Source organism: Cyprinodon variegatus, unplaced genomic scaffold, assembly GCF_000732505.1.
Source record: "Cyprinodon variegatus isolate N-32 unplaced genomic scaffold, C_variegatus-1.0 Scaffold4, whole genome shotgun sequence".
In the NCBI taxonomy this organism is placed as follows: Eukaryota; Metazoa; Chordata; class Actinopteri; order Cyprinodontiformes; family Cyprinodontidae; genus Cyprinodon; species Cyprinodon variegatus.
This window is the reverse complement of record NW_015150457.1, coordinates 1,188,914-1,203,839: the sequence shown is the minus strand read 5'-3', so window position 1 is coordinate 1,203,839 and position 14,926 is coordinate 1,188,914. Positions and strand designations below refer to the sequence as shown.

Here is a 14,926-nt window from a genome sequence, read left to right as displayed (position 1 = left end):
TTCAGCAAGGCCAATGATTCCCTTTAAGGACCGACCTTTCAGACATTTAGAAGGGTATGGGGCATTGCAGGCTAACAAAAGAAGCCAAACGATCCCCATCCCAAGGGGATGGAGCCCTTCGTCCGTTTTTTTATTTGCATGTTTTCAAAACAAAAACAAGGCTTTGTTGGGCTTCTGTATAAAACCTCAAGCTCAACGGTATTTGTGACATTTTTAATTGAGAAACTTCCCTGGATGGGAAGCAAAATGTCTTCAAACTTGGAAACAAAGTCCAGTAGATTGTTTTTAATTTTCTTTTTTTGGAATGACTATGACCTGGATAACAGAATCTTCACCAGCGTATTGCACTCCATTTTATTTTATTTTTTCAGGTTTTTAATGGCACTATTGGCTAATTTTTTGTACAGTTGGCTGACACAAGGGGGGTACGAGACAGTGGGAGATGCATGTGGCAAAGGACCAGGCCAGGTTCAAATCTAGGATGGCTGCTTCAAGGACTAAGGCCTCCGTACATGCGTCGGGCACACTAACCACTGCGCCACCAAAGCTCGCATTTACAGCATTCATTTACACACATGCATTTAGGCATGCATTTAAAGCATTATCTCATTAGTATTAGTATTCCCCTCATTTCTGTTGCCAGTGTGGGTGAACCAAAAATGTAAATTCCAAATCTGACAGCAACACAAATGTTTTTTATTATTTAATTTATTTATGTTAGTCCTGCACATTTAAAGAAACCAAATATAGTAGTTAAGTTATTAGTTAAGTATATTGAGCAGTTGCAAAAGTTTGGTTTTATCACACTTATTTTTAACCCTTAAATAGGTCAAACCTCTCAACATTTCCTCTATGCATCTTTTTATGCAATTACAGCCCAAATATAAGTTAGAGCGTGGGGGGAAGTATGTGTCCTGGGCATTGCAATGTGGGTCAGTGTTGCATGCCAGCAAACAAAATAAGAGTGAGCACTGCTGATTTTATGCTCATTATTCGGTCTTAAAATGACTTTCAGTTTTTGTTCCCTCCCACTTCTCTTTTCAGTGAGGGTGCAGCTGAGTGTCAGTCATTCTCCTTTAAACACAGTTTACTATTTATTGTAATAATGGCAGCATAGACAGAGATCCAACCCACGTTGATAAGATTTATCCGGTGTCACCAATCAACAGTGATGTTCACATGTACCTACAGTACCCTCTATGTCGAGCCGGGGGGGAGAAGCTGGCTTTAGATTAGGCAATCATATTCAAGATTAGGTCTGTAGAGAGAAATAACATCTCCCTGCCCTTGTCCTGTTTCTGAAAAAGATTTCCAGAAACGACCGCCTCCCCAAGAACCTACATGTGTTGTAGTGTGATGGAGCAGGCAGAGGCTGACTCTAATAGGCCCCCCCGTTCCCCCAGAGCCCCCAACAGTCGCACCACCATAGCCCGGGGGCCAGGGGCAGGCGGCAGGGCCCACAAGGTAGCCGGCCACCAGGGCTGATACAGAGATTTGGTAACAATAGAAATTACAGATACGTAAATCAAACCTTATCTTCCTTTTAAGATTACTGTTTTGGATTTATTAAAATAGTGCAATTCATAATTCATTATTTAAAATAATTAATCATGTTTTTAATAAAACGATGGCCTTTAAAAATAACATGACTGATGAATAACCTACAATAAATATTCACACGGCGTGACCTCATTCAGCTCCTATAGTTATTTTAATAAGTAAGTTATGTGATCTAATATAAAAACATCAAAGTGCATTAAATCCCAGGCATTCAGTCATTTTGAGGTAACTGTCGCTGGCATTTCTAAAACATATAAAAAAAAAATAGAATTACCTACATAATTAAAAAAATATATATATTATGCTACAATTTCTTTTTGCAAATAGTATTCTGTACAAAAGTCCAATCAAAAGTTGGCTCTGATTGCCCGTTTGGTACACCTGTGCCTCTCCCACTCACTCTCATCAGCGCTCATTTCATCCACCTGTGTTCCAGCCTTTTTAAGCAGTACCCAAACCAGATCCCTTGACTGTGTTGTTGCACTCCACCAGTTCACCAATCACAACATCTCCATCAGCATTTCAGTCTTCATCATCATACATTGGTCAGTCTAATCATGCCCGTCAAATGTTCATCCTTACTATCCCATAACCTTTTATTCTTTACCTTATGCCCTAAACACTCCCCCCTTTCTCTCTCTATTTCTATCCCTTTTCACAGTGGCTTGGGGGTCTGGTCTCGCATCTCAGCCATAGCATCTTTTCTTGGCGAAGACTACTCTAATCCGTTTCTTAGGTTACTCATCCAAGCGAATGTTGATTCACAGCATCGAAGTCTTCTGCCTGGTCCCGAGCCCCAAATAAGTTATTTAGTTTAAAGCAATAAAACGTATCTAATTGCAGCATTTACAAACTGTGTAATAAGATAATCTTAAATTTATTTATGTTTCCTCATTTGAAAGTGATAGATGTAATTCAAGAAGCTTTTGATAAGTTAATAACATGATTTCTCAGTTAATAAAGATCATCTGAGTTCAACTGACGTTCCCTCGTGTGTCGGAAGTACAGTCTGTATTTCAGCAGTACTCCTACAACATTCACAGTGTTTTGAAGGAGGCATGCTACCACCCACTCATGAAAAATGATCATGTAACTTAAAAAAAAACAACAAAAAAAACTAAAACACACCAAGTGGGCTTAGAGGAAAGACTAATAAATAAGAAGGCAGGAGATAGCTGTGTAAGATTTTCAACCCAATGGAAAAATCTTAAATTCCCCATCAGTGTGTTTTATTAATACATGTTTTCTGTAATCTAAAATATAATGCACATCTTCTCCCCTCACTTCTCTAGGGCATTCTTCTTTACTGTATATCTTTGTCAGCATTTTCCTGTAAACATTTTTCTCATGGTGACATGTCCCTGTATAAGTGTTTAGTACACTGACAAGGTTTAACCCTAAATGCTTTGTTCTGCAAAGAACTCTGCAAAGATCTCTCTCGTGTGAATCAAGTAATTTATAAATTCTGATACTATTATATTCTCCTTTTTTGTTTTGCTTTGCTTTTTTCCAGAATCTCATACTGCACCGCAGATAAAACTCAGGACAAGGTCTTTGCTTATGTTTCCCAAAGCCAGTTTAATGAGACTCTTGAGTGTCATGCATTTCTCTGCCAAAAAAGAAAAATTGTAAGTATGCAACACATCCACCCATCTATAGACTATAACATTCAACATTATATAGAGATTTGACCAGTTGGGATTTGAATATTACTTTAAACTGAAGTTGTTCATTTTTGTATAGATGAGGAACCTCATGAAAATACATACTGTATTATTCAGGTTGTTCTGTAGTGCCATCTAGTGGAAATTCTATTAGTTGAATATTCATAGTTCAGTCTAATAATTTGTTTGCTTATGTTTTCATTTTTATATATTATTTTACATTAGCAATTTAGGTGAAAGTCACCATGATCAAACAATCAGTCCAAAATACATGTAATGCAATTATAGATATTATTTATGCCTTTTTTACTTTTTGTATTCAGGTATTGCTTGGGTCTACTACCCAGACCCATGCATAAAAAAAGTGAATCAATCAAAAATCTTTTGAGATACAATTATGCAACTGTCAGTACATTTATGGGGCCTCCCTTTTTTCTCCTTATCATATTAAATGACTTTCAGATGCTGATAATACAAGTGTTGAGACTGTTATACCAGTTTCTTGTATAGCCAATAATTTCCATACCACCTTCTGCCCTGCTCTCTGCTAAATTATCTTCTAACTGAACTTAGTTTACATGTAGCTGGATTATTATTTATGGTTAAAGTCAGTTATCAATGCCTTAAAAATACATCAGTTTTCTTTTCTTTAACCAGTAACGCTTTTAAAAACTCAAAAGGGGAAAAAAGGTTAAACCTGTTAAATGTGTGTGATTTTTTAAGTTAAATGTTAAAACAATAAAAGAAAACAAAAAATAGTAATATAAACTTACATCATTATTTGTGTGTTTTACATTACTGTACTGCCTCTCTCTCTCTCTTCCAGGCTCAGGCTGTAACCTTAACAGTAGCTCAGGCATTTAAAGTAGCACTAGATCTTTGGGAAATTGCTCAGGAAGGTAAGTTGATGTGCAACTAAAAATATGCAACATCTAACCTCATCCTCCTTGTAAAACTTATTTTAACAAAGAAACATACTTGGGACTAGATGAAAAAGGAAGACTTACATCTTGCATGGTTCTTAGAATATATTTTGTGTTTGTAGACAAAAACAAGAAGGCGAGGACCTGCTGTTCCTGTGCAGCCAGTGACGGCCAGATGGAGACGACAGAAACACAGTGTGTTCCAGGAGGTGTGACCATTTTAATAAGTTCTCATTAATGTGTCCCTCCAAACTGCAGTATCAGTCGCACACAAGATACTGTCAGGATGGAATGGCAGAAGGTTTATGAGACTGATACAGAGATGACTTATTTTTTTTGTAACCTTTTGCTTAAATTGTTGTAAACTTACAAAGGTTAAGCAATTTCCTACTCCACTGCTATTGAGATGGCAAGTGCCTAATTAGCACAGGCATATTTCTTGCCTTTCTCTATCTATTTCAGTTATACGGTAAGTAAAATGTTCCTGACATTTTCTCTTACTAGGAATTCTCTGGATTATTTGCACCATGCTGGAACTGGAGTCCCAGTAATGACCTTTAGGGGTTATTATATGGACAATATAATGAGGACTGTGAATATGTAGCTGTGGATACATTTTTTTTCTGCCACTCCTCAAACTTTGATGGAAACCACATTAACAGTGAATAACAATTAGTGTTGAAGGCCAGCAGCAGACGTTTTCATTGACTTGACTTTAAAAGGTCAAAAAGTTCTTAGCTGAGAGAGTCAAGAAATCCTGACTTTACTACTTAATTGTTCATTTTTGATCAGTTTTAAATAATCCAGATTTAGTCAGTTCAAGTATTTCTCTCTTAAAAATGTAACAAATTGAATCAGAATCAGAATCAGAATTCTTTATTGTCATTGCTCCACAGGGGTGCAGTATATATACAGACATTCTGAACATCTGGACTGCCTCCAAATATACAAGCATTTTCTTTCCCGTACTCATATTTGTACAGGCCACTTGTACTTGGGACCCATTTCTTTCGATCATGATGCAGATTTTATGAACATAGGTAAGGGAAGGAATATAGACTCACCGTTAAATCATTTGTTTTAATCATTAAGTCTTTTCTGTATAATCTTTCACCCTGGCACACCCCAATCCTTAAAATCTAAAAAAAATATTCCAGACAGATGGATGTTATTGTTACTTATCTCTTCATAAATTTGTTTAGGTTAGGGAAATTGTATTTTTTTTTTTTTTTTTAACAACTTCATGTTGTCAGACATATTTATTTGTTTCTCCACTTGATCTGAGAGTAGTCAGACTTGAATGTCGATTGGGAAAATAAACCCACCAAAAATGTGGTAAATCACAGAGAAATTAATATTCAACCAAGGGGCAAATATATTTTCGCATGGGGTTGTTTGGGTGGCTTTTTATCTTATTTATGTGTGAAACTAAATATTTTAAGTGTGACAAAATTAAAAGTTACAAGAAATCTTTAAGGGGATAAAAATGCTTTTCCTAGCAATGCACTGATTTAAAAAAAAGTCAGACATTATCTCTGTTGTGTCTCGATTTTTATGTACATTTATTCCCTTACTCAATCTGTTCCTAACTGTCCTCTGCATGTCCGTCAGCTTCCATTCCACACCTGCCATCCCCCTCACATCCAGCAGCACATAAGCCCAGTGGGATAGAGGAGAAGCCCCGCAGGCCCTTATTCTCAGCTTCTCTCAGCTCACCATTGCCTCGCAGTAACCCCACCAGGAGACGGCCGATTAAACATGACTCTTGGGTAAGTAACAGGCTAAATGTCCTTGCAAAGGGAAAGAAGATATGCCTGAAAGGTTTTTCCTTTCTCAGAACAAAAGAAATGTTCAAATGGAATGTTTGAATACTTAAAACTAAAATAATTATCTTGATTAATTTAAAATTTGTTTTGTTATTTGACTTTTCATCTGGAGAGAGTTTTAAGGTCTGTTTTGCATAATTATATCCTCTTCCGCAAATTAGTTTACATTTTGATGTCATATTTGTTGTGTTTAGATTACATTTCGGCCTAAGGAAACTAAAAATTGATTTTGCAGATTTAAAGTAAATTTTCTATTTAAAAAAATATGATATTGATAAGCTGCAGTATAGGACTTAGGTTAATGAAGGAGATATTTTCTATTATGTCCAAACATGATCAATCATAATGAATTATAAGCTTTCTTTGGTTTACATACTGTTTCAAAGGATGCAAAATGTTCTATCTTTTAATGTAAAGCATTCTTATTTTTCACGTAGTTCCAAATGTTTCACACAAGATGTCACTATTTTCTATAAAATAACTGTACCAATTTTTTTCGGTATTCCGTGTTTCCCTGGAAAAATGTTTGCTAAATTAGGATAAATGCTGTAAGAAAATGCTTACTCAGCATAAAAGATCCCAGATAATGATTTACAGGATCTTGTGTGTACATTAATCAACAAAGTTGTGTCTCAACAGGATGTGGAGGATGGTTTCGATGATGTCTTTTCAAGGTAACTTTTGCTTTTTCTGACTTCAGGTTGTATAGGAATATTTTGTAGTTGGCTTTATAGAAGGAAATTGAATTTTCTATTTGAGCAGAATATTCAAAAATGATTCCTGTAATCGTAAAAAATCGACCAACTAATTTAACATATAATTAATGGAAAAAATAGAAAAAAAACTTTTTTTGATAATTGTCCCTTTAACAGTTTTATGTTCTGTTCATTTAATACTAATGCGTCTCATGAAGTTTGGTAAAATCATAGCATAAACAAGATTACCTGGCAATGCAAATGTGTATTATCTAAACAACATCCAGACTTGAGAAATTTATTGTAAAACAATTAAGGTTGTCATTATTGATGATGCAGAGCAACATGATGCACTTTACAAATCCACAACAAATAATAAGGCTAACAGCCAACCAGGATCCTCCTATTTTAAGTATACTGTAAATTGAACAGGCATGTTAGAGCCTTCTTTGGTTTTGTTCTCTTTGTAACCATCTGTGTTGGTTTGCTTGTTTAGCAGCTCTCTGTGAGTAATTTAGCCAATGAGTATGAAATCAGCCCCCCTGTTGCAGATTTCAAAGTCTTGATCTTTTGTCATTTCACCACAGCAGATGTTGTTGTCATGGCAACAATATTTTATACCATAGGCAGAGTTGCCGCCTCTACCTAAGTCTATACAAATTTGGGTCAAATTTGTTGTGACGTAGTTGGACCCAAATGTAAACAAGCAGAGAGATGCAGCTTGGTAAATAAAAGGTTTAATAAAAAAAAGTTCAAAAACTTATTGAAATCTGCATTGCTGAGAATGAACCAAAATAAGGCCTTGACACATAGACAGAAAGATGATGGTGCATGGGCAAGAAGAAGGGTTAGAAGTGGAGAAGGGCAAGTTGGCATGGAGCCTGCTGGAGGAATGCTTAACTTGCCCCTTGGCTATTTTGTCATCATTCTCATTTGTTGGTGTAATTTTTGGGGTATAAAGGATAGTCCTCTGCCATCAGATATTACATGCTGACCACAAATCAGTTTGCACATACCTAGAGTACATTTCATAGCAACTTTTTAATAAGGCACTAATTTTCACAAAAAATTATATGCTATATAATCAAACCACATATTTTCTCTGTATCTTTTTATAAAATCTTGAAATTTTAAAATTAGACAATTCTTGATTGAACTGATTTAGATTGGTAGAGTTTAGATCTTATTGGCTCTAAAATTTACAATATACATTAAATTTCAAGGTGCCTGCCAATATAATTTTGCTGTTAAAATGGTGAAACATTACTGTGTGAAAGAAAACTATAAATTAGATTTAAAAAGTTTGTATAGTTTCTAGCTTGTTCTGTAACTGATAATGCAGGAAAGTTGTTTTAATTAACAGTTATCACGCAGGTTTAGAATCAGTCCTGTGTGAAACACCTTTTGGTATAATATTCTGAAAGTCATTGAGGTGGAGCCTCTGTGCTTAGAGCCAGGCCAAAAGGATTTCACAGTAAATACCTTCAGTATATGTGCTTCTACATTTAATTAAATAATGCAGCTTGTGTGTGGGCTTTTTTAATGAATTTTGAGTTGATACAGCTTCTGGCTCAGCAGAGACCTAAGTCTATAATTAAAGCTAATTTGAATGTCATATCTTTCAAATAGTGTAATTTCAGCTATTTCCGTGTCTTGAATATATTTCAAGGGGAACCAGTCTCACCACATGCCAATGTTTACCGAGTACATCTTCTCCTTCCCTTTATAAAGCATTTTTGGTCATTGCAGCGTTCACTTACCGTCGGCTCAGATTCTCATTTCTTTTGTTTGTTTTGGCATACAGCAATATGGAGGTAGACGAAGCAGATACTGGTAAGTGATGATGCATGACTGGCATGCTCTTTACATGAAGAAGCATTTCTGTATATTGACTCTTCTTTATAATTTTTGATTTGTGCATTAATCATTACATATAGTCATGATGAAAGGTCCTTATAGAAGGAATAGTCAAAATACAGCAAAATTCAGAGAAGTAAAATATGAAAATAATGGACCATCCATCCATCCATCCATCCATCCATCCATCCATCCATCCATCCATCCATCCATCCATCCATCCATCCATCCATCCATCCATCCATCCAAGGGTAAGCAAATGGAATCGGGAAATTTGCAAGGAGATTATGAAGAAATAAAAAAATCAGTAAACAAAAAAGAACTCGGCAAGCAATTTTTAACCAGGCTCATCTGCACTTATAAATCCAAATTCCTGTTACGCTGATTATATATCAGTCTATGCCAAACTGTTATGAGTCAGCAGTCTTGCCTTTGTGATGCCATTAGATTGAATGTCTTTGACAGCATTCAAAGAGTTACTTGTGGTACAAAATATTATTTCAGGTTAACTTAATGTCCCAAATTGATGCGAGGTTACTGCACAGGCTTTGTTGGGGGAATGAAGTGCATCCAAATGGTCAGATCATTAGTGTCTCCTTAATGCAAGGTTTACTTCTTATAATTGAAAACTTTAATACATCCTGTGATTAAGATTTTTATAAACACCAAATGGTTTATTCTCTTCTCATTTACTTTTTATTGTAACATTTTTACCTTGCACTTATATTTTAAACCTATCCTATTCATCAGCCCACCCATATGCAGAATACCAACATCTGGATTGTAAATTTAAGTTATATGGTATATTGAAGCTTAATAACATCACAAATATAGACAAACTCAGTTAATTAGAATAAAAGATAAATTGGCCCTTTTGAAGAGAAATTAACACAATATTAAATCATTAAGAAATTATACTGAATATAGTCTCTAATTCTCAGCATCACAAACCCCCCAAACTTTTTTTTTGGAAGATTTGAGTTTACAGCTGCATAAGTACATATTTAATTTAAAGAGAAAATACTAACTTTACAACATGGTGTTTATAATACTCTAAGAATTGACTTGTATCTTAAAATTAAGTTCCCCTTAATCCAACTGATGTGAAATACAGTAACCATCTCCCTATCTGTCTGGGAAGCCCTCTGCCCTGTTACTGTCATTTTTTCCTCATTCAAATAGATTTATTTTGCTTACCCTTACTACATTTATATTCCTTTTCATTATCAAGTTAGAAGCCATTGGGAATCCATCTTCTTCCGCAAAGTTTTATAACTCTGACCTCTTTATATTTAGGTTCTGTCTTCTTTATTTTCTCTTTCTTTTCTGTCAGATTGGCCGAGCCCCACTCCAAACCCGTCTCTGACAATGCAGCTCTGAGTCTGTGGGAGGTCTCAGATGAAAGACTGTTGCCTTTTGACAATAATTATTTTCAATAACACCAGCTGGCAGTAGCTGCCCATCATACAGCATTATAAAAAAAATAACAGAAAGCACACACTGGTGCTCTAGACCGAAAAAAACAACAGAAACTGCATAAACTCAGCAGGGAAGCCAAGAAACATTAACTGTTATTGTAAAGGATCTAAAACCTGAACCCGGCTTAAAAGGTAAACAGCCATCAATGATGCAGATGTTTGCAAAAAATTACCTGGTAAAATATGGGTCGCTTAGCAAGCAGCACAGAAATGCTTTAGATGCAAGAGTTACTAAATATCTACACTGTAAAATCCCCAAAGAGATTCAGAGTGAGATCACAGAAATAGTTGCATAAAAGCTATATTTAGTTAAACAGACGTGTTTTGGGAAAAGCTCTTTGATATTGTAGATATTCTGCCAACTTCTCTGAAAGGAGTCCAACTTTTTAAACATTAAATGCTGTACAGTGAATACAAGTCTCAAGAAACAAACGAGTCATGTTTGTCTATTGCCATGCAATCTTATATAATTTTTTTTTATAATTTATTTTTAGTTATTTACTTATATCTTTTATATTATCATTTAAATATATATTTTTTATTTGCTCATTAGATTTAAACATTTCTCCGAACAGATGTGAAAGATTTTTCCAGTTCTTGTGCTAAACCAAAGTTTGTTTTAGATAAAGTCTTGAACTTATTCCAATAAAGAAATGTGAAAACCATATTTATTTTTCCGTAGTTGGAAAGCCACCGCAGAGCCATGTCAATGTGTTATTTCTATTATTTATTGCATCATGTTGTTACCCAAATTCTGTTGAGTGTAGTAATTTTGTTAGGGATCACAGTGTGAGGAAAGAGCTCATCTACATTAATGTTACCCTAGCCTTCTTCATTAATGAGCTCTGATATGTCACACAGACTGATTAGTTACAGCTTGTGCTGCATGCTTTTGGTTATTTACAATTTTGGATAGTGCATTAAGATTTTAGCCAAAACGTTCTTCTAATTCTAATGCATAGTGCCAACTACTTGGAGCATTTTAACAGAATAAGAAGTTCTGTAGTTTAAATTCTGGGGTTTATTTTAAACATCATTTAAGTGGGTCTTTACACTGCAAAAAAACTTAATCCAAATAAGTTTTTTTTCTTAAATTAGGTGATTTTTTTCTTGAATTAATAAGGTAAGTGAAACACTTTGCAAATGGAAATATTTAAAATAAGAAACAGCCATTACATTGTCTTATTTTGAGTGCATAAAAATATAATTATCTTATTTTAACTGTAAAAGATCTAATTCCATCACCTTAAATGTAAAAGATCTAATTCCATCATCTTATTTTTACCTACTCATATTAATCATTTTTACTTATTTCTAGATTGTTTTTGCAGTGTAAAATCTCTAGAACCCTGTACCTGTTTTCAGATAAATGTTTAAAGGATTGTTTTAAATTCTACTATGCCTGGGGCAGCTGACAAAATCTCATCTGGCTTTAACCTCCACAGTTTTTGTCATTCATTTGAAAATATATTCTCTAATATTAGATTATTTACATTCACAACAACATGTGTTTTACATCCTGTGGTTATCTGAATTTTTTGAAGTACGATAGCAGCTTATATTTGTGAACATTTTTGTGCCATTTCTAAATTACTGTACTTATAAACAATTAAGTATGCAGAGGATTTATTAGCAACTGAAAGGATGAGTCCTATATATTAGAAAGAAAAAAAATGTAACATCCATAATTAATATGGAAATGCCAAATATACCTGGTTTACTATAGTACTGATCCAAATATTAAAATACAAGCTGCGTCTGTTTTTCCCTGGCAACTTGATGATAAAATCATTGCTCCAGCAGCAGGAAAATAAAAATTTGATATGAAGCAAGATGCTGGTTTGGTTTAGCACTTAAATTGGTTAGGTGGAAAAAAACAGTTTCCAGTCATAATATGATATATTTATAGCTTAACATTGACTTATCTGAAGTGAAAGCACTATGTTGTACCACTGTTTAATATGTTGACATTTGAGAAAGGATACAAGAGCAACCAATAAAAACAAACTATCTGCTTGACTAGCCTCTGCATTGTATGTTACATTGTAGTGAAAACCCTTTCAAAAGATATACCTCCAGGATAAACCTAAGGATACGAACTTTATGAGCTTTCTCTTCAGAATTATTATGTAATCTGTTTTTTTTTTGTTTGTTTGTTTTTTTTTTAAAGGTGTTGGGTTTGTATTCACAGCTAAGTATCTTATTATCCATAACAACTGCTTATTAGGATGTCCTTTTTTTTACCAAGTGTTTTTTTGTCTTGAGAAAGATCTCGGTCTTTCCTCAGAGGAGCAGGCAGACGTTCAGCAACAATAGCATTGAGCTGTTTCACTGGTGTGTTTGTGATCACTACTGTATACATACCACCATCTCATTAATTAAGCTGTTACTGTACATAGAGATGATGTGATTGTAGGATTTGGGGTTATTGCTACTGTAATTCAAACTCTAAAGGCTTTGAGAAATCATAACTCCTTTAAAATATTGTATTTTTCATTGTTATTAGGATCTTGTATTATTGTAAAGAAGTAGATTCAGGGCTTTACCCAAGTGTTTTTTAAGCTATTTATCTTCCTGAGATGTAAATGTGTGGTTTGTACAGATTTAAATATGTGTTACTGCTGAAGGTTTTAAAACGGCTATTACTCAGTCATGTTCATAGGTCAGTGGTAACCAATGTTCGCACTTCAAACTTTCCACCATAACTCCAGGAAACACTGTTAATCCCAAGCATTAATCATTGTAAATGGAAATGAATTGTTCCAGATCTCATTATTGATGTAGACTGAACTCTTTATTTTTGATTCATTTCTTAAATTACACTTATTGTAAGAAGGGCACTACTTTTGTCTGACTCTGAATGAAGAGGTTTCTTCTTTCTGTGTTCATTGCACCCTGACAGTCAATTATTTTGACAATTGGAGCTGTTTTGTGTGCAGGTCGCGGTCACTTTGTTGTCATGGCACCCGCTGAAGAATAACTAGATGGCTTATCAGGTTACACCATGAAGCTTAATTGCATTGTTATTTTCTTGACTGAGTGGAGCCTTGACTGCCTCTCAAAAGAAAACTGTACATTTTGGAAAGAAAAAAGGGTTCAGTGAATAATTTAAATCTCATGACGTTCAAGGATAAGCAGTTTCAAAATATAGGGCGTAATGCAAGGTTTACTTATTTATTTTATGGTTTTATACCTGTTATTCTCTGCTTCATTTGTTCAACCTTGTATTGTTGCACAGAAAACTCTTCAAGGATTTTATTTGATTTGATATAAAAAAATTTGCATTCCCCTAAACACATATATTTGGGAAGTAAAACATAACATTTTTCCATCTTCAATGTTTTATGATACAAAAATGAAAACAAAGATGTAAGATAGAAAAATGAAAGCAACAAAAAGATGCAGCAACTTGTTTGCATTGGTGCACACTACTTATATGTCATATTTTCAAACATTTTTCCACCTACTGCAAAAAATCTGAAATTAATTGTATTAAATCTGACCAACCTGAATTGCAGTTGGTAAGTCTCTGTTGGATTTGAAATATTTCTTTTTCATATTTGCATCCTTTTACTAGAGTTTTTGTTATTGTTTTTTTTTTTTTTTTTGCAATGGGATCAGTAAGGAGAGAAAATTATTTCATAACATCGGAAATACCACAACGGAATAAAGGTATTTGTCAGTGAGTCTAATGTAAGCTCCAGCAAAGCAACACAGCATAGTTTATAACAGCCATTTTCAACCACTAGCAGCCCCTTTTCCAATTGACTTTGAGAATGAAAGGAAATTTGTTACACAGACACAATTGGATATTTCCAAGTGACATTTAGAAACAAGTAGTAGAATGGACTTTGGATTCGGAATAATCTAATAAAGGGAATTTTACAGGGCTTGTCTAGTTCATACAGCACATCAATATATGCAGACTTGCAGCACACCTTGAACGGAAGCCGTTCTTTGGCACAGCTCTGTTTCATGTGCAGGAGGAGGTGTTGGGGAGGGTGGTGGAGAGTCAGGGGGACAACAAGACTCCAAACTGAATCAAGAATGACCTGAATACAAATGAGCCTGTGAGGATCTGAGTCCTGGAAACATGTGAAGGTTGTATAAATCAAAGTTTAGGGAAATAATCTATTATATAATGAAATAATCCGTTATTTCCCTGAAAACTTTTATAGGATTGTTTTACTCTACTTTGAAAAGGTGCTTACCCTTGTTCAATCTATGCAACTAGAGTGGTTTAAAACAATGCTGTGATGTTACAATAAAAGCAATTTGTGTACAAAACACAAAAATATGTCCTAATCTGTGTAAAACATGTAAAACTGGTTGCTTTGCCACATATTTATGCACAATAAATATCTTTGTATAACAATGGGTTGTCTCTTCCTTTTTTAAACTAAAATAATAAAAATATTAGAACAAGTCATTGGCATTGTTCAATGTTTTAGTCATACGTAAGTGCTTGGTAGCCTAAAAAAGAAATAAAATTCAACTTTAGACCTTGGCTGCTGAATGTACAGGCAAACAAGCCAACATCAAACATTTAACTATAAATGTTTACTTTTTCTCCTGCTGATCTGGCCAAAAAACATCAATACAGACATACAAGTCAGTCCGTACTGTTTTGCTCTCAAATATTTTTCCAGATCTGTGTGCAATCTAAAGCCAGGGCATGTTGCTGTTTGTCTCACTGACTGAAAGTCAAATCAATAAGACTTCATACAGCTCCCTGCTGATTCAAAGATCAGATGGTGGAAACATGAAAGCATTGGATTATGGGGAATCTATTTTTGTTCAGCGAAATAAAAAATATTCACTGATTAACTATAAAATCCCGACTACTAATAATGCTACTTGTTCACCTTCGTTGTGGCTTTATAGGACACTGCCACTAATGTCTATTTACAAAAAACAGCACAA

General features: G+C 34.6%; 1 protein-coding gene across 1 annotated transcript in view; it reads left to right on the top strand.

Moving 5' to 3' along the window:
* Positions 1–11,127, top strand: part of LOC107082946 (low density lipoprotein receptor adapter protein 1-like) — a 52,359-nt gene extending 41,232 nt beyond the window's left edge. Inside the window, exons 4-10 of the mRNA XM_015371845.1 lie at positions 3,074–3,188; positions 4,051–4,123; positions 4,270–4,356; positions 5,759–5,916; positions 6,613–6,647; positions 8,473–8,501; positions 9,859–11,127. Of these exons, the coding sequence (XP_015227331.1) occupies positions 3,074–3,188; positions 4,051–4,123; positions 4,270–4,356; positions 5,759–5,916; positions 6,613–6,647; positions 8,473–8,501; positions 9,859–9,905 (544 nt within the window). The 3' untranslated portion in view covers positions 9,906–11,127. The remainder of the gene's footprint in view (positions 1–3,073; positions 3,189–4,050; positions 4,124–4,269; positions 4,357–5,758; positions 5,917–6,612; positions 6,648–8,472; positions 8,502–9,858) is intronic.
* The last annotated feature ends 3,799 nt before the right edge of the window (positions 11,128–14,926 follow it).